A 20,553-nucleotide genomic window follows, 5' to 3' on the forward strand; every position below is an offset into this window, starting at 1 on the left:
AGATCCTGTATCATGGGCAAAATTAGTTTATGGTGCAAATCATAATAAAAAGCACAATAAAGTAGAACATGGCCAACTAATTCAATCTCTCCTGATTCCACAAGGGCAGAAAGGTTGCTGAACATTTTTGTATCTACCTTCTAATAGAGCCGACAGGAGACCATCAAAATGGGCCCTAGAGAAGGTCCACCAATACTTGGGCACAATCAGTGTACCCAAATATGGCACCAGTTGAAAGTCGGGAATCTGCCTAAGGGTCCTGTAGGCTCTAGGCGCCTTACATAGACATAAATCACTTTGGAGTTCCATGTCCAAAATTCAATGTTAAAGATTTCCTTGGCTCTCTCAAAACCCAGGGATATTAAAAAATCTGACGAAAGGCCTAATAGACATAATTTTCTGATGACAGTCTTCACCCATTTTGAGTGAAAATTATCAGTAAGTATTAAAGGAGCTGGTCCTGCTGTAAAAATGATCAGTTTCAACAAGTATGCAAAGAGAGCCAGCGTGGTGTAGTAGTTAGAGTGCTGGACTAGGACCGGGGAGACCCGAGTTCATATCCCCATTCAGCCATGATACTAGCTGGGTGACTCTGGGCCAGTCACCTCTCTCTCAGCCTAACCTACTTCACAGGGTTATTGTGAGGAGAAACTGAAGTATGTAGTACACCGCTCTGGGCTCCTTGGAGGAAAAGCGGGATATAAATGTAAAAATAATAAATAATAATAATAATTACTCAGATGATTACAGCCATCCAGATTTGGGCTTCAACCCTAATCATTCCAGCTTCCAATCTCAGTGCCACATTAGGGACACATTTTGGAGTAAGGAAACATGCTCTTCAGATTTGACTCTTTTGAGGAGCTCAAAATTAGGATAAGGGCCAGGTTGGGTTCTGTAAGTAACTGCCCCAGCAGCTTAGCTGTGAATAATTTAATAGCCACTGGGAGAAGACTTCCTCCCTTTGCACAATGGAATTTTAGGGTTTCTTAGGCAGCACTTATTTGAGCTGAAGAGGTGAAATTATTGGCCTGAGCCACTTTCTTCCCTGAAGCCTGAAAAACCATGCCTAAGTATTTAAAACAATTAACTTGCTCAATAGCATGGCTGTTATCCTCCACTTAAACATCTTTGATCTGTTGGCAAAGACCATAGCTTTCGTTTTTTGGTAACTGATTACCAGATGTTCATTGCCGTTGGGCCAGGACCTTAAGAACTCTCTTAAGGCTGATCTGCGTTTGTGATAAAATTGCAGCAGCATCTGCATACAATAAAATGGGCAAGTGCTTATTCGCCAACTTGGGGGCATGAAGATCTAAACTCTGCAGTTGTTTAATTAGGGAGTTAATATAGATGTTAAACAAATAGGGGCTAATATACACCCCACTTAACACCCTTATAAGTGGGGATGGGATTGGAGAGTTGGCCCACATAATTGCAACTAGCTCTTAATTTGTTATTTTCATGGAGTTTGTATAAAAGTAATAGTAGATTGATTATTTAGGGTGTGGCCAAGAAAACATCCTATACTCAGCACCTACTGGTCAGCTAATCTCCTGCAGTTATAGTCACTTATAGAGACCAGTGGCACTAGTATCTTCCCCAGGCAACCAATGCAGTAATCCACATGCCCCAAACATGAGTTGCCCTTAAAAAACAAAATCAGTTCCACAAACTCAGTTCAGGATTGACTTGAGGTTGCAGTGTACCAAGCTGGTATAGTACGTTCATGCCAGAAGCCTCCTGCTTTGATTTGCAAATGGTTCTACAATTTATATCCTCACATATCAAGATCTAACTATTTAAAAAGTGGCCCATCGGAGTCTATGCAAATAACCATGCATTGTGAGTGTGCTTTCTCTTTGAAAAAATTATTCTCCTTCTATTTACCTTCTCATTGTCCTAAAGTTGAGGGGCCCTTTAAACAGTACCCTAGTCCAGTGGAAGCTCCCTGTCAGAGAAGGAGAAGAAAGTCAAGCCTGGGACAGTGCAGATGATAAAGCCACTGGGATAATTTACAGTATTTATCAGTAAGTGACTCTATATTGCTGCATTTAAGAAATAAACAGCATGCAAAGGAAATGTGGTAGAACTACTCTGAAGAAGTTCTATGAAATACAGTCAGCTGTCTCCAAAGCGAATCAAGGTATAAAGATTTGTATTAAGAAACGAAAAGAAGGAGAGGCTCTGCTAAACATGTAAATGAGATATTGGAGACTTCAAGGCAACCACAAGGACAGGGAATAATTTTGCCTGATATGGTTCAGATAGGACTGTTATTGAAAAGTGTTCCTATTTTGAGCCTATTATAAATGTACTGGAAGCTAAAGATGGTTTGAGTTTGAAGTTTGTAATAAACCACTTGGAAGATTTTAATTTGCTCAGAGGCAATGGGAAACAAGTCCAGTGAAGAAAATGCTTTTGAAATTTATCAAAGGAACAAAAAGTGGTTTGTCCATGGAAGTCCCAGACACATGGAGGCTCAATGTCCTCGGAACAAAGAATTTGCAACTAAGAGAGGTGAAACTTAAGCATATAAGGAAAAATGCATATAAGCAAGGAAAGAATCACTCTGATGAATATAGTGTATGTTGCTAATACAGAGAAGAATTTAAGAACTAGTTCTACAAAATGCAATGCTGCTATTTGTATTGATTCAGGTGCAACCAGCAATTTGATTAAAGAAAAAGATTTACTAAGTCGGACACAAATTATAAGGTTCCCATTTTTCTAGCAAATGGGAAGCAGATGTTTGCTGAATGAAAAGGTTCTTCAAGGCTACACTGAAAACTACAAAAAGGAGAAACAGTGAAAATGACTGCTGAAGATGCATTGTTTGTGCCCACACTTGAGTCCAGTCTGATGTCAGTTAAGCATGCTACAGAGAGAAGCTATGAGGTGAAACTCAAAGGAAAACATTGTTTTATCACAGATAAAGGTGAGCCACGTAAGAAAGGGACTTTGCAAGAGAGTGGCCTATTTGAAATGGGTCGTATAAATAAAGAAGCCAGCATTATAAAACAATGTTCACATTAAAAATGTGTGTATTTATGGCATAAGAGAATGGGACACAGAGACCCCAATGCAATACTTCAACTGGAGAAGGAGGACCTAACCAGAGGCCTAAATATAAATCAGTATAATGTAGAGTCCAAGTGTACATGCCGTGTAAGGGCGAAGAGAACTAAATCCACCTTTCCTCAACACAGAGACAGACAGCCACAGCAACCTCTTGAGCTGATACACAATGATGTTTGTGGGCCCATACAGATCAATTCATCAGGAGGAAACAAGTATTTATTAACTTTCATAGATGATTATTCAAGATATACATTTACTTATTTGATATGTGAAAAGAACCATGTACTTGAAAAACTGAAGGCATCTGTTGCAAGACGTTGCAATATGTTTGGAAGGAAGCCTCCAATTTTGAGATCAGACAATGGAGGGGAATATACAGGAAATGAGATAAATGAATATTTGAAAAAGATGGGCATTGAACATCAAATGACAATGCCATATACTCCAGAACAAATTGGTATTTGCAGAAAGAAAGAATTGGTCTTCAATAGAAATAACCAGATATATGTTGCTGGATGCAGGACTGCACAGTACGTTTTGAGGAAGTGTCATGAGCACATGGATGGACTCCGAGGAGGAGGAGGAAGAGACGAATGGGATGGCAGCAGAGGTGGGAGTGCAAGGTCCAGAACTTGCAGAGGAGAGCGGGACCAGCCCACGGGAGGCTGGAGAAGAGTCCTAGCAGAAACTAGCAGAAGAGTCCTAGCAGACTCAGAGACTGTCCTAGCAGCATCTATGGAAGAAGGATGGCCAGTCTCAGCAATGGAGAGGCATTGCTCAAAGAGACAGCAAGAGATAAAGGACTGCATGTGCAGAATGGCTAGACTAACAAACAAGGCTGCTGAGTCAGGGATCCATGATTAACAGCACATGGTTTCAGCCTATATTAGCCAGCTTTGCCACAGCCACTGTGCTGGTATCAACGACGTTCTTCACTGAGATACTTGGCTGTGTTCCTGTTTGCCATGCCTGTGTTTTGACCTTGGACTCGGTTTTGGACTCTGTTTGTGGAATACGATTTGGACTCTGTTCGACTGACTGGTGATTTTATGACCTGGACTGACTATGGTTTGAAGAAACTGCTTACCGCCTGGCTTTTTTGTTTGACTTCCGACCCTGTCTGTTTCACTCTCCAGCGGCTGATATTTAGAGCTCCAGATTAGTGGGACAGGTTTACGCCAGGAAGGCAATTATGACTTTATGGCAGTTATGTGCCTGAACTGGCTCGGGCAGCCATGGGTGGGGTGTGGATTGTTCCTTTAAAAAGCAAGTAAGAAGGTCCTTACCTATTCATTTGCCAACCCACCACTTCTCCTGGTGTGGCACTCGCTTTTCAAAAGGGCACGCATGGCTGCAGCGCTGCTCCCAGCAGCCATGTGTGTGCTGACACTGTGTGTAGGCTGCTAGGAGCCACATGCTGCCTTTTGCAAAGTGAGCACAACACCTGGAAAAGCGATGGTGTGGAGGAACAGGTAAGGACCTGTTTGCCAGCTTTTTAAAGTAACCAATCCCTGCCCCATCAAACTGGTTCAGATGCAGGCACCCAAGCCAGTTCGGTGCTTTTCTAAGGAGGTGCCAAACCAGTTCAGGCACATCCCTAATTATGAATGCTACTTATTTACAAAACAGATTGCCTACTAAAGTTATAAATACAACACCATTTTAATTGTGGCATGGAAAGAAGCTTAATATGGAGCATATTAGAGTTTTTGGCTCAAAAGAATATGCCAATGCCAAAGTAAAAAAAAAAAAAAATTCAACTGCAGATGTGAGGGGGTATTAGTTAGCTATGCTCCAGGATGTAAAGGGTATAGAATACTTTATCTTGCCACAGAAACCATAAAAATGTGTCATGTGGTGTATTTTGATGAAAAAGAAAAGCCAATTGGTAATGATGCACCAGATATTAAACCAGCGTTCAGATGCAAAAGGAACCCAAACAAGAAAAATCAGAAAAAGAAGTTGATTGTGCCCAATAATTATTCAGAGAAAAATGAAAACATTAAGGCTCAGTCAGAGATAAGGTGCTCAGCAAGAACCAACAAAGGTGTTCCAGCAAAGAGCCAGCGTGGTGTAGTGGTTAGAGTGCTGGACTAGGACCGGGGAGACCCGAGTTCAAATCTGCATTCAGCCATGATACTAGCTGGGTGACTCTGGGCCAGTCACTTCTCTCTCAGCCTAACCTACTTCACAGGGTTGTTGTGAGGAGAAACTCAAGTATGTAGTGCACCGCTCTGGGCTCCTTGGAGAAAGAGTGGGATATAAATGTTAATAATAATAATAATAATAATAATAATAATAATAATAATAATAATATAATCAGCTGTTGTAAAAAGATCGCACAGACTGACTACAAACAAAGGCATGACAAAGTAGCAGGGATGATACACTGGAACATCTGCAAAAAATACAAGCTACCTGTAGCCAAAAATTGGTGGGACCATAACATTGAAAAAGTTGAAGAAAATGAAGATGTAAAAATATTATGGGACTTCCGACTACAAACAGACAAACATCTGCCACACAATACACACCAGATATCACTGTAGTCGAGAAGAAAGAAAAACAAGTCAAAATAATCGACATAGCAATACCAGGGGATAGCAGAATAGAAGAAAAAGAAATAGAAAAAAATCACAAAATACAAATATCTACAGATTGAAATTGAAAGGCTGTGGCAGAAAAACACCAAAATAATCCCAGTGATAATTGGCATCCTGGGTGCAGTTCCAAAAGACCTTGAAGAGCAGCTCAACACCATAGGGGCCACAGAAATCACCATCAGCCAATTACAAAAAGCAGCTTTACTGGGAACAGCCTATATTCTGAGACGATATCTATAACAGCAGCAACAACATTGACAATAAAATTCAGCCATCTCAGGTCCTTGGGAAGGACTCGATGTCTGGATAAAACAAACCAGTCAATAACACCTATCTGACTGTGTAAACAAGAAATAATAATAATAATAATAATAATAATAATAATAATAATAATAATAATAATATCTTGTTTACACAGTCAGACAGGTGTTATTGACTAGTTTGTTTTATCCAGAGATCGAGTCCTTCCCAAGGACCTGGGATGGCTGAATTTTATTGTCAATGTTTATAGGTATCGTCGCAGAATATGCACCCAGGGTGCCAATTACCACTGGGATTATTTTGGTCTTCTGCCACAGCCTTTCAATTTCAATTTGTAGATCTTTGTATTTGGTGATTTTTTCTATTTCTTTTTCTTCTATTCTGCTATCCCCTGGTATTGCTATGTCGATTATTTTGACTTGTTTTTCTTTCTTCTCGACTACAGTGATATCTGGTGTGTATTGTGTGGCAGATGTTTGTCTGTTTGTAGTCAGAAGTCCCATAATATTTTTACATCTTCATTTTCTTCAACTTTTTCAATGTTATGGTCCCACCAATTTTTGGCTACAGGTAGCTTGCATTTTTTGCAGATGTTCCAGTGTATCATCCCTGCTACTTTGTCATGCCTTTGTTTGTAGTCAGTCTGTGTGATCTTTTTACAACAGCTGATTAGGTGGTCCACGGTTTCATCTGCTTCTTTACAAAGGCGGCACTTGCTGTTTGTTGTGGATTTTTCTACTTTTGCTCTTATTGCATTTGTTCTTAGTGCCTGTTCTTGTGCAGCCAGTATTAAACGCTCTGTTTCTTTCTTCAAGTTGCCATTCTTAAGCCATTGCCAGGTCTTGGTGATGTCTGATTTTCCACTTATATTGTGTAAATATTGACCATGCAGGGGCATATTTCTCAATTTTTCTGCTCGGTTCTTGACTTGTTCCATCACCATCATCATCATCATCATCATCATTAGAGAAAAAAATGTGCAAGAGCCTAGTACATGGAAGGATATTGATAAAATTCCAGCTGATCAAGCCTGCTATTGAGAATAGCTTCAGAAGAGATCCAATCTCTACATAAAAACAATACTTGGATACTTACAGAGTGGCCTATGGGAAGAAAAACTGTAGGGGGCGAATGGATTTTCAAAGTGAAGCATGATGCAGAAGGAGATGTCCAACACTATAAAGCAAGGCTGGTAGCTAAAGAATACTCTCAGAAATATGGTGAGGATTATGATGAAACTAGTATTTTTAAGCCCGTTATGATAACGGGCGCTAGCTTTCTATCCCGTCTTTTCTGTCTCTCTCTCTCTGTTTCTGTCTCTTTTTTCCCCCCTTGTCCCCTCTCTCTTTTTGTTTTTGTTGTTGTCTCTGTTTTTGTTCTTCCTTATTTTGCTTATACTTTTGGGGTGTGTGTGTGTGGATGAATAACGGCCAAAATGGCCCATGAGAAGGTGGCCGCCCCCGCCTATCGCCCTCCCGCGCACCCAGCTGCCGGAGCCCACCTTACCCGCTCCAGCCCGAAGGAGAAGAGAGGAACTCGGGAACAGAGCTACTCTCTGTGTTAAGCTGCTGCCCATACTGTCGCAATGGACGCAATAGGCGTCCTTTGCATCCATAGCGGCAGTTTGAGCAGTGACTTAGCACAGAGAGGAGCTCTGCTCGTGAGCTCCTCTCTTTTCCCTCGGGCTGGAGCGGGTAAGGTGGTCTTCGGCAGCTGGGAGGGCGATAGGCGGGGGTGGCGACCTTCTCATGGGCCATTTTAGCCCTTAATCTTTTTGGGGGGGGAGCGGGGAAGGTGATTTTGGGCAGCTGGGAGGGCAGGTGAGCAGGCGGGGGCGACGGCTGTGAGCGGGCGGGGGCCTCGTTGGCGGCTTCACCGCCACCTCGCCCAGCTTCCCTGTCCCCCGTCTCGGTCTTCCCCCGCCGCCATTGCCCTCGCCTTTTTCAGGGCGGCCGCTTCTGGTTGCCTCGGCCTCCTCTCGCCGTGCCACAGCTCATGGCTGAGGCGGCGGCTCTGCTGCCGCCTCGGCCACTTTCCCCCGCTGCCACACACCGGCTAATGGCCGCCCGTGGCTGTGGGACACTGGTGTCTGCGGTCCTGTGTCCCTTGGGCTCAATGGCCGCCCGTGGCTGTGGGACACTGGTGTCTGAGGTCCTGTGTCCCTTGGGCTCTTCTGGGCCTGCGCTTCGCGCAGGCCCAGAACAGCCCAGGGAGGCAGGGACGCAGATCCCCAACATTCCAAAGCCACGGCCACTCACTTAGCCTTTTATTATATAGGATGTTTGCCCAAGTAGTAAAACACTCTTCTGTAAGAATGCTCCTTTGAACTACAGCAGCGAAGGAAATGTATGTAGACCATTTAGACTACCCCATTTAAATGTGCATAGACCATCTAAATGGTCACCATGCATTTTTACATGGCGATCTTAAGAAGGATATTTACATGGAGCAACCGCTAGGGGTCAAGGAACCTGGTAAGGAGGGACTTGTGTGTAAGCTCCAGAAGAGAATTTATGGTCTAAAGCAAGCATCAAGAGCCTGGAATACAAAGCTAAATCAGTTGCTAGTTAAACAAGGGTTTATTTAAGGAAAAGCCGAAACAATAGATGGACTTTTATACAAATATATGTGGATGATTTAATTGTTTGTTGTCAAATATAGAAATGAAATTGTAGAGCATTTAAACAAAGAAATAGAAGTAAAGCAACTGGGGAACATTTCCTAATATCTTGGAATACAGATAGGAGAACAAGATGGAGGTTATCTTCTTAATCAGAAACAAAAGAGAAAAGACTTGTCAGAATGTCTAGGTTTTACAGATGCCAAGGAAATCAGCACTCCAATGGAAGCCATCTTCTTGATGCAAGATGCAAACAGTGAGCTTCTTCCAGACAATGGACAATATAGGAAATTGCCAGCAAATAGGAATCCTAGACTAGTGGGTTAAGTGGATGTGGATTGGGCAGAAGACAGAACAGATTGTAAATCCACAAGTGGATACCTGTTATTCTATGGAGGAGGAGCAATTAGTTGGTGCAGCTGGAAGCAAAACGCTCTTTCCTCTATGGAAGCAGAATATGTGTCAGCCATTCAGAATTGCCAGGAGATGGCATGGATACACAAACTGTTGCAGGACTTTGGAGCTGATGAACTGAAAGCACATGAATTGTTTGAAGACAATCAAAGTTATAGTTTACTTTCAGAAATGGAGAAGAAAAAATCCAGAACAAAGCATATTGAGACAAAATGCTATTATCTATGGGATGTACAAGAAAAGGGTCTCATGGAGTTGAAATACTGTCCAACAGAGATTATGCTGGCAGATATACTCACAAAGCCATTGCCAGGAGATCATTTTCTTGCACTGCAAGAGATGATGGGAGTTGTTAATCGGTGCTCGAGCAATGAGAAGGCGTGTTAGAAGTGAGAATGATAAAGCATTGCTCTTAGCACTGCAGTAACTTCTTCCAGCCACTAGAGGTATGAAGAGTTATGTTAATAGATCTCTTTTAGTCGTCTAAGAGTCAGAATTGTCCAGCTGTTGAAGATTAGTGCCTGTTTGGGTGCGTTGTGCTCTCTCTCTCTCGCTCTCTCTCTCTCTCAATATGTTATGTTTCAGTTTCTTAATGCATCTTTATTTGTATTTTGGAACTCAACCTAATGTCGCCAGATAATCTCTTGGGCTAAACTTCTTTACCACCAGAGCATCCTCTGCTGTGGGAGGACTTTAATGTTTCTGCTCACACCCTCAACACTTTTAAAGTGGTGATTCACTTATATCTAGCAGGGGGAGAGCACCTGTCCCTATCCAACACCAGCAAGCACCCCACTGGTGGTTTCCTTATGTCTCTTTTTAGTGTGAGAGGCCTTTTGAGAGAGGAAACCATTTCATTTATTATTTTGTTTTTCTGTGTTAACTGCTTTAAGAAATTTTGTTGGAAAACTGTATATAAATGTTTGGAGGAGGAGGAAGAAGAATTTAATTCTCCCAGCACTAAGAGGAACTGGGATAACTGACTATTGAGGTTTACAATTTATATGGGTGTGGTACTGCAAGCAAAGCCCCATAGGGTTTTATGCTAGTGAAATATTTAGACATCATTCAGAGAGCTTACAACACATTTATACGATCATCCTGGTTTTTCCATATGTGTGTGGCCACGGATCACTCTCTCCCATGGGACAGAAATGATAGTGGGCTGTGTTGGGAAGTCCTGTTTCAAGACAGAACATTTGCCAGGAAGTGGGCTGATAGTTGGCAGATAATGGGCATTTGTTGACTGCAGAGGGACAGCAGGCAATTCCCCAAAGGGGCTCAGGGAGGAATCTAAGCAAATTTGCTATTTTCAACCTCCCTGGTACTGTTACCTGTGAATCTAAGGATTTCATATTGATCTATATGTATTAATCCTAGGATATATAGTTAATGGAGAATTGAGCTCTTACTACACCATTTTGATGGTAGCTGAAGAGAGCAATAATCCTCTCCATCTTGTATTCCTGAATGTATGTCAGTGGGAAAGAATCTGCTTAGTAAACTTTGGTTCTCATACTCTGTGCCTTGCAGACCTTGTAACTTGCAACATAATATGTATTCTCTATGCCTTGCTTTGTTCTGGCCTACTGGTCAGGAAAGGTGATGATGCTGGTATCTGAACTGCCTCCTAGAGGCTGCATAAACTCTCCTTTAACAATAGTAGTATTGTAAGCCTGTTGGCCTAATATGGAGTTGTACTGTCGGACTACCTGGCTGGCTTGTTGTGAATGATGATGTATTCAGATGTATCAATTCATGTATAAATGCTTTGGACGGACACCATCTTGAGTCCGTCTTATTTTTGAGAGCTATCCCCTTGACGGTCACTTTGTTACTCTGCAGAGATAATAAAGCTTCTTTGAACTTTAAGTCTCCTCTTGGTATGTCTGAGAATTGGCTATCCGTTACCAAGCAGAAATAACCCATTACAGTTATCAGTACCACCTGCTTTAAAGTTGGTTTTGGCAAGAAACTGGGGGTTAGACAGCAATCCAAGCAGCTGTCGGGGGGTTTCTTTGATACTAGGGCTCCAACGCCAGTGCAGCTGGAGGCTCTGATTAAATATTTTGCATGCTAACCATGACTGGTGGATGCCTGGTATTTGACGGGGTTCAAATTTGAGTTTTGCATCCCTTAGCTGGGCAAAGAAAAAACAGGATGTCGAAGGCACTGAAATATGTCCAAGGCATGGCATGGAGGATGTGGTGTGAGCAAAGGTTGCTAAGGAGGTGGAGCCAGTGAAGCTATCTGGGCATCATGACTTTTTGCCTTTACTTATTTTGAGAATTTCTCCCTTGAGTGTAGTGCCCAAAGGAGGGGGGAGTTCAGGCTTATCCATCACATCTCCTGTCCAAAAGGAGATTCAATGAGTCTGAATCGCTCACTGCGATATGCTTCACTGACTGAGCTGCAGCCACAGAGCATGGTCTGGGGCCAGGGGCATTTCTGGTAAATTGTGACATTAAGTCTGCCTTTAGCTTGCTTGCAGGACACCCCCAGAACTCTGAGCTAGTGGTGTGCACGGAACTGCCGTGGCGTGGTCCGGCACTGAGGGGAGGCTACCTTTAAGGGCGGGGGGGGGTAGTACTTACCGCGCGCATGCGTACTCGTATTTCCAAGACTTCCGGGTAACAACGTGGGCAGGGGCAGCAGGGAGGAATGCTGCCGCCCCCGAAACTTCATTCTTAAATGCAGCGCCAGAGGGGGAAGAGCGGCGGGAGGGGTAAGTACTACCCCCCACCCTTAAAGGTAGACACCCCCTCTCAGTGCCGGACCGGTCCAGTTCCGAACCGGTTTGGAGGCCTCCAACATGGCCTCCAAACTGGTTCGTGCACATCCCTACTCTGAGCCTTTGTGGTTTGCCTTTGAAGGGAAATGATACTTCAAGAAGGCCCTTCCAATGTATCCTGAATGGCTTTTGAGTGCTTTAGTACATTTTTACAAGCATGCTTGCCTTATGTCTCAGAATTTATTTCAACAATATGTTATTTGGATGACTTTCTTTTTTCAGCATGCCTGGTTCTTCAGACTGGACAGACACACTGGTGGTCTTCTCGTCTTTGATGAAGGCATTGGGGCTGCCCCTGCCACCAGAGAAGATTGAGGAGCTATCTGCATGCCTGACTTTTCTGGGAATCAAGATGGACATGGCGTTAGGTGCCTTCATATTGACAGCAGATAAGCTAAGGTCACTAAATGCCCAAGCTGTATAAGTAAGGGAGAGGAAGGAAACATTAAAGGAACCCCAGACCTTAGCTAGGCATCTGAATATCACTTGCCAGGCGGTTGTGCCTGACAGGCTTTCTGCTAGGGGTGTGCACAGACCTCATGCGGCGGTTCAGTACAAATTCCCAACACAGAATTCATCGGACCAACAACCTGGGCTGGTCAATCTGACAAACCAGCTCAAACCAGTTCAGAGCGGTTCTTGATTGAAGAGAGTGGTTTGAACCACCTGGTTCACTGTGGACCAGTTCAACCGCAAACCGTGCATACCCGTACTTTCTGCTATAGGGTTTATAAAGTGATTGCAGGAGTGGAATGGGCTCACCACCACATCAGGCTGACCAAGGATATTAAATAGGACCTTAAATGAGGTTTCTACAATAGAGGAAGGAGGTTTCTTGAGAAGAGTGTTTTCAGATGCAATCAGATGCAGCTAGTTCTTTAGGTTTTGGCCTCTACTGATGCAGTAAGTGGTCCACTACCCATTGGCCTGAGCCAAGGGCAGGGAAAGGGATCTCACCTTTAAAAAAAAATTATTTCCCATTTTGGTGGTTGTGACCATTCAGGGAAGGGTGATGACCACAACATTTTGGTGTGACAATTTGGCAGTTCTACAAATTGTGAACTTCTAGACTTCCCATTAGTTCAACATCATGGCTCTTGTTGGGCAATTTGTACTGAGGTGCTTGGGTATAACATTTTTTTTTGTGAGTAGGTGTTTTCCCCCACTAAGCATATTTCAGGAGTCAACAGCGAGGTGGTTGATGAACTTTCCGCTTATTTCTGGAAGCACCACAGGTTCAGGGAATTCACACTAGATGCAGAATATGTGAACTAGATGCAGAATGTGTGAACTAGATGCAGACTATTAGGTCAGAATGCAGTACATCTGACTGGAACTTTGGAACCTTGGAAGCACGAGATAGGAAGGATAATGGCAGGGATACAAGCTGCCTCCACCGGAGTCTGCTATTAGCCGCATTTCTTTCATATTCAGAAATTTCATAGGCGCTCTACTGGAGAGGCAGGGTGACCAGTTCTGAGATGTTGCCATATGCAGTGCATTTTCATGAGAGGCCTTATCCCCAAGGACTATTGCCCAGCAGTTTTTCACCAACGCAACACGTTTTTCCGATCCCTGTCAGGACTTTAGAGTCCATAAGGTTTTCGAGGGCTGGTCTAGCGAGGCAGGGAAGAAGGATGACAGCAGGTTGTCCTTGGTTACAGAAACTTTAAACACTGTCCTGAGAACACCACCAGTTGTTTCTGCAGGGGACAGGGAGGCTGTTTAGGGTGATGATATGGGTCACACTTGTTCTGCATGAGTGAGGGTCTCCTTAGATCTTCCTATCTGTTGCTACTCTATGACCCCTGATATGACTCCTCAGGCATTTCCTGTGGTGAGTCATAATCCCTTCCTTTCCTCTTGGAGAGCAGATGGAAACATCTCTATCTCTCCCTACCTATTCATTATGTAGCCTATAGATAGGATTAGGTCTTTCCCATCTAAAGTGTACTTAACCAATAAATCTACTTAGTATTTAAATTCTACAAGAATCTCCACGTGCCTTCTATAAACAGCTGCAACAACTAAACTCTGCATTCTACTCTGTAACTGGAGTGGGTAGCTTCTTTAGTGCTCTCCTAATTAATCACAGAACCCATCATGGGCAAATTCACCCTCCAATAAATATCACTCTAAGGTATAAGAGAAGTGGGCAAAATCATTCAAAGGCTTATATGTTCTATGTGAGAGCTGGGCAGGGAGGGCGTGCAGGGCTGCACAATGAGGCTTTTCTCTGACTGCTTGTATTTTCCTTTCTTTCAGGTGGCAGATTATAGTTTGGGCAGCTGCAATTCTTCTGAGCGGAATCAACCTTTCAGGGTCACTTGTGTAGTTGAGCCAGGATGAAGCAGGTTGCCGACTGGCACTTCTCCCACTACCAGGATGCTGCCAGGTCGCTCGCACACACACACACACACACACACACACACACACACACACACGCCACTTGCACTCTAATTTTTGCGCTGCAAGGGTGGTGTGCAATTTTGTCAAGGATGCGGCCAGCTTCCCCACCAACGACTGCTGCCGATACTGCCCAACGCAAAGCGCCTCGCCTGGTCCTGTGCACACCTCAGCCTAGCCCCCAGCACTGGGAAGCTGGCATTCCCTGCCGGCTGCCCCACCTCCAGCGCTCAGATGACCTCAGTGCATGTGTGCACTCAGATGGCCTCCATGCACGTGCGGACTCTGTACATGTGTGGAAGCCATCTGAGCCCTTGGGCATGGCAGCTGGCAGGGAATGCTGGCTTGCTGGGGTCGGGCCGAGGCGTGCGCTGAATCATACAGCAGCAGCCAGCAGCTAGTGGGGAAGGCCACAGCAGCCAGCAGTTGGCTTGCACACCCCTTTCCCCCTCAGGGGTGTCATACACATGACAATGGGAGTTGTAGTCCAAAAGGAGCTGGAATGCCAAATTGTGCAGCCTTGGTGTAGACAACAGTATTGAGCTAGATGGACCAATGGTCTGACGTCGTTCAAGGCAGCTTCCTATGTTTTTATTCAGTTTTCACCTCCAGGCTGGTTTCCATTGCCTAGACCCTTCCAGAACATGTCTGTATTCCTGCATATATCAACATCTAATAGCCCAGTTTTCCTCTTGGATCCACTCTATTGCCCCTGGAGATTCCTGGCTCTTTGACAACCTCCAGCTCCTGTTACAGTACTTTCTAGAGTTTGTTGTTATTGTTGTTATTCTTATTGGTCACCCACCCCTCCATTGTCTCCATCATGGGATCATCCCAGATCACCCAATAGCAGTGATGGCCAAGCCAATCACCCCTTCCTAGAAGATAACTGCCTAATGCCAGTATTTTGTATCAAAACAGTTCCTCTCTCCTAAAAGCACAGTAACAGCTTGCACAAAAATTCCTCTGACACTCACTCCAGATTTTTCAACATACACAGAATTTTTTGTGTCACAAACATAATGCCTGCAACCTGCAGTCAGATAAGGTATACAATCCCAAACGTATCAACTGATTTATCTGCATACACAGAGTGGCTCTGAGTTCCTCAAAAACCACCGGAACCGTAGGAACTACCTGACAGACTAATTAAGAAGTGCCCTGAGATACATATTCAAGATAGCTTAACACAGATAAGTTAGCCCTTAGCACACCTTGAATGCATTGTTTGGTACACTCATGCTAAGTCAAAAGTGCTCTTCAGGCATAATGTACTACAACCTTGTACTAGGTACAACAGAAGCATGCCAGCAAGCCACACCTTGCACTGCCACACTCTATAACCCACTCACCCCTACAGTCCATTTGTGTTTGTCTGCAGATACACACTGTACTTGTGGACAGTGTGGGAGAGCTATGGAGTAGGCCAGCGGGTGGGAAGGCAGATTTTGCTGGCAAGATCATGTTGTAACCATGTGAATTGCACTCAAATGTGAAATTTCTCACACCAGTCTCAAATAATAAATAGTAAGTAATCATCACCAGTACACATGACGCCCTACAAAGTCCCATGAACAAAAGAGGGTATAATGTCAGGAATTCTGTGTAAGGGAAGGGCTATAGAGTGTCAAAAAAGTAGATATAGTCTTAACGCTTTCAATGCATGCATCTGAGAAGGAAGAGTAGTTAATTGATCCAGACTGAATTCATCCATATTGAGAGGAGCCAAGCATTACCCCCATACCTTTCACATCTGGCCGATGAATTCCTCTTCCTTCTCACATGCATGCACTGAAAGCATTAAGACTGTATCTAGTCTTTTGACACTCTATTGAAAAGGGATTTGAAGTTGCAGATGTGCCCTCACAGAAATGCCCCTCCACTCTCTGCCCAAGGAGAACTTCAAAACCCCCAAGTCTTTTCTTTTTTATATTCTAGCAAAAATTTCTCCAATAAACAATAAAAAGGAGAGAGAAAGCGACAGGAGGAGGAAATTGCTTTTCTGTAAAAATGCTTTCTTCCCCTACTTTTTGCCAGCGTTAAAAGTCATCTTTAAATCCAAAGTGCAGAACACAGGAAATCTATTTCATAAGAACAAGTCATTCTTCAGAACAATACAGGAAAGCTTCCTTTCCCTTCTTTAATAACAGGATTGTGTTTAGCAGTAATATAAGAAATACACAAGAGCTTAGGCACAAAAGAACGACATCACAACTCTATTCCTGGACAAAGAAAAAACGCAAAAGGAACACAGCATCAGTTCATTTGAGACTATTTATATGCTAAATATCCTTGAATAAATAAAAATGGCTTCATTATACATAATGTCTCGTCGCACACTCTGCAAAACTGCCAAGGCCATCAGAGGTGCTTCTAAAATGGTGTTTGTTCAAGCAAAAATTCATCACTTTGAAACTGGTTGGGGACAGCAAGATATTTTAACATGTTTAACTCAATTATTAAAACATTTCAAAGCCCTTCCCAGCAAATATTTCCCAGAGAGTAGGAAATATTTCTCTCTAAACTTAAAGCACAGTAATGTACATGCCTTGATTAGGAACGGCTAGAATTGCCATCCTAAAAATAAATAAATCATTAAATAGCTGCATCTATAACCTATAAATGCTAATCTTTGCCAATTCTGTGAACAGAGGAGCCCAGCATTACCCCCATACCTTTCACATCTGGCCGATATTGCATTCCGTCATCCTTCTTGCCTAACAAGCTAATGTCATCAGATTCTAGATGGGGGGAAAACATTTTTTTAAAAAAACAATTTATTGCCTTGTAATATATTGATGCCTCATGAAACAGCTGAATGGCAGCAAGATGGTGACAAACACTATATTTCTTTCATATGGCTAAGAAAATTTTATTGTACAAGACTGCCTTTAACTTCTAATTCAATGGCTGAACAAGAAGGGATGTTGAAAATGGAAGCTGAGCGGCAAATTGCCCACAAATTTCTCAAAAAAACAATAAAAGGGGTGTTGTGTCAGGAGAACACGCTCTATCCCCTTGTTACCACAATACCTTCATTCCCCCAATATCACAACATTGTTACTTCAAAGCCTTCAGTGCAGCAGCAACTATTCAGCCAAGTTAGATATAGTGAGCGCTGTGTTCTCTCTACAATTCTGCACAAGCACAGAAATGCACAAAAAACCCTCTTGAGTTCCTAGCCAATAAGCTTGAAATAAAGTGAGCAATGCCTGATGAAGTCTCAGAAGCCAGAGAAGTGACTGGAGAAGATTTTCAGTGGTCAGAGGTTGGAAATTCAGTCTCCACATAGCTCTTTTCCCCACCCTATAACTAGCAGAAGCCAAACACATGGTGCAGAATATAAAGCATGGACATTTGTTTCATTTTCATAATTGATGCAGGGCACATAATGTTAATTTGTATAAATACATGTGTGACAAGGTCATCAGAGGGGGGTCTGCTCCGGGTGCCAACAAAGAGGGAGGCTCGGCTGCGGAGCACATGGGACAGGTCCTTCACAGTTATTGCCCCCAGACTTTGGAATGCTCTCCCACTGGACATCCACTCCTTGGACTCCATCACAGTTTTTAGAAAGCAAGTAGAATCTTGGCTTTTTAACCCAGACTTTTAGATGAGTGGTCATTTTGTTGTTGCTGCTTTGTATTTTATGGTGACATTGTGTATGTTTTCAAACTATTAATTAGATTTGTATTTTTATATTCTATTTTTAATATTTTTATTGTGTAATTTTTATAGTCTTATATTTTAAATGTTTTGTAAACCACCTTGAGACTGATTTAATGAAAGGTGGTATAAAATTCAACAATCTATCAATCAATCAATAGCACAGCTCAGTTCTGGACATAGTGACAGGAAGCTGCATACTTCTACTGTATTTCCATACTCAGTAATTATAGGTAGACATCTTTTTGAAGAGGCTGTCCCTGAAGGCAAGGAAGAATCTCAAGGAAAATGGTCTTGAAGGATCACAGGCGGTGAGTAAAGAATGGGAGAAGTCCGAAGGTCCGGTTCCATTATCTTGTGACCTACTCTACACATTACTCTCAACTTTGGGTTAATTCAGACAACAGCAATCAGGTGAAAAGTGTGTGTGCTACTTTAGAGTTGTATTTAAACTGCACAATTAGGAGTTGCTCAAGCATTCCACCCCCCCTCCACATGACTATGCAGAGAGAGAATGGGAAACTGGAGGGTGGGGGGAGATGTGCATGCTCCTCCTCAGGCAATGGGTGGGCTGGCTGGTGAGACACTATCATCTAAGCCAAGTCCTGGGAAGTCACTGAATGTAGAAGTTGTTACTGATAGGATTAACTCCAATTGTCGGGAAACTGGCTTCTGAACTTTGAACTGTGGTTTACTTTAAGGATTATTTGGTCAACGTGGTATGTATGTTTCTTGCTCAAGAATCAATAGTATTTAAAATAATTGTTCTTGGAGTTGATTTATTTGTTTCCTGCAAGCTCATCCATATAATCTTAACCCACAACCTGAAAACTGACTCCTGTACTTCAAGCAGGATATAAGCTGGTGCCAGAAACACAGAAAACTGCACATTGTCTTTCCCTGCAATTCACACAACCCTCAGAGAGGAAGCTTGGTCAGCTTTATTGCCTCATTTGAGGTCAGTCTACGTTGCATAAAGAGGCCACTCTGAGGCTGAGCCCAAGGACTTCAGACTGTGAGAACACACCTTCTCCTTTTCCAACTCTCTGCAGCCATTCTGACAGTAAATGTAGCTTTCATTGTGAAACGTAGGGCCTTTATGTACAGGCACTGAAGTATGCCCAGCTGCATTTCATCTTTGGATATTCCTCCATCTCCAAACCAACAGCAAATGACGTAGCAGTGGGGAGGGGAGAGAAGAAGCCTTTCTGCTCTCTGCAGCTTCTGCTGGATGAGTGCTCCAGTACTTGAACTGCACAGCAGCACCACATGCAATCGCCAAGGACTTTTAAAATATATACATACATAATAATTTTGTTCACACAATGCCATCACCAATTAGATTGCAAATAATATCCAATCAAAGCACGCTGTGCTTCAAAACATGTGATAACTATCGATCGATCGATCGATTATATTTGTACACTGCCCCAAACCACCATCTCTGGGTGGTTTACAGAAAAATAAAATAAATTAATACAGAAATTAAAACCTTAAAACAATTTAAAACCACGTCTAGTTAAAAAGCTTGGGTGAATAAATGTGTCTTTAAATACTTTTAAAAGTTGTCAGAGATGGAGAGGGAGTACATTCCAGAATCTTGGGGCAGCAACAGAGAAGGCCTGTCCCTATGTAGCCACAAGACTACTCCAGGATGAGGAGGCAGCGGTGGGCCTGGCCCGGCCCCTGGGATGAGGAAGGGACGGGCTGGCTTGAAAGCTGGCCAGAAACCACGGCAGGGCAGCTGGGCGGGCGGGGGGAGAGGGCTGGGGGGGCCGGCAGAGGCGCAGATGCTCTGCATCCAACCCAGCTAGTTGGTTTTATTATGTGTTCTATATGTTATATTTTTAACTATTATGAGCACAATTTTACTGCAGAAAAACTGCCTAGAAACACACAAGACTAAAATAATCAATGATACGTTAAAAACAAAACAAAAACACCTGTTCCCAGGTTTGTATGTATTCCACACTTTTTCCGGGTGGGGAGGGGGGAGTGTGGAATACACATAACTCTGGAAATCACCACTTTGTGCCAAAACAAGTTACATTCTGTGAACTGTATAAATTATTAGGCAGATGTGCATGATTTCTCTTGTTTTGCCACATGTATTCCCCATTTTCTTCCTATTTTGTATAAGTTCCTTGATTTCCAGTGGAGAAAGGAACTATGCAGGGCATTGATGGCCTATCCTCTGACCACTTCAAAATGTAGAGGACAGCATTATTCATTCACTGTGGGCTATATAGGTCATCAAGAAAACAAGCATGGGGCATATGTGGATCAATAGGATGATTGGAACACAAGGTGAGCCATGTGATGTGAGAGCCAGATGATTGGCTGCTGCAGTGCTCACTCTGATGGCTGAGAGACTGCAGTCTCTTGGGTGACCCTGCTGGCAGAAACTACTTCCAGCTCTTTACAGTGGGGAATCACACCCACAACCTGAAACCTGCAACCTCTTGTCCATAAGATCTGTGCTGTTCTACAGGGCTAAGCTTATTGTAACCTCTGTGTTCCTGGGTTATGTGACAGGGGGGTGGCAAGTGCCACATTCACTTATTTGTGGCTAGCTTGTTAGAGATTGGCTCTGGAGACCAGGCAGTGCTGGTTTGAGATCTGCCTGCTGCTCCTCTTCCACTTTCGTAATAGATATTGCTGGCCAGTCATGCAAAAGGCGACACCCTAGTTTTACCATTACCCTGAGCTGG

The 20,553-nt window shown here is 43.2% G+C and overlaps 1 protein-coding gene across 3 annotated transcripts in view; it reads right to left on the minus strand.

Moving 5' to 3' along the window:
- The window catches only part of TMEFF1 (transmembrane protein with EGF like and two follistatin like domains 1), a 138,894-nt gene that overhangs the window by 11,905 nt on the left and 106,436 nt on the right, over nucleotides 1–20,553 (minus strand). For all 3 annotated transcript variants that reach the window (XM_053248645.1, XM_053248644.1, XM_053248643.1), the window contains one exon: nucleotides 16,852–16,917. In XM_053248645.1, the coding sequence (XP_053104620.1) occupies nucleotides 16,852–16,917 (66 nt within the window). The remainder of the gene's footprint in view (nucleotides 1–16,851; nucleotides 16,918–20,553) is intronic.

The sequence above is a fragment of the Hemicordylus capensis genome, chromosome 4, assembly GCF_027244095.1.
Source record: "Hemicordylus capensis ecotype Gifberg chromosome 4, rHemCap1.1.pri, whole genome shotgun sequence".
In the NCBI taxonomy this organism is placed as follows: Eukaryota; Metazoa; Chordata; class Lepidosauria; order Squamata; family Cordylidae; genus Hemicordylus; species Hemicordylus capensis.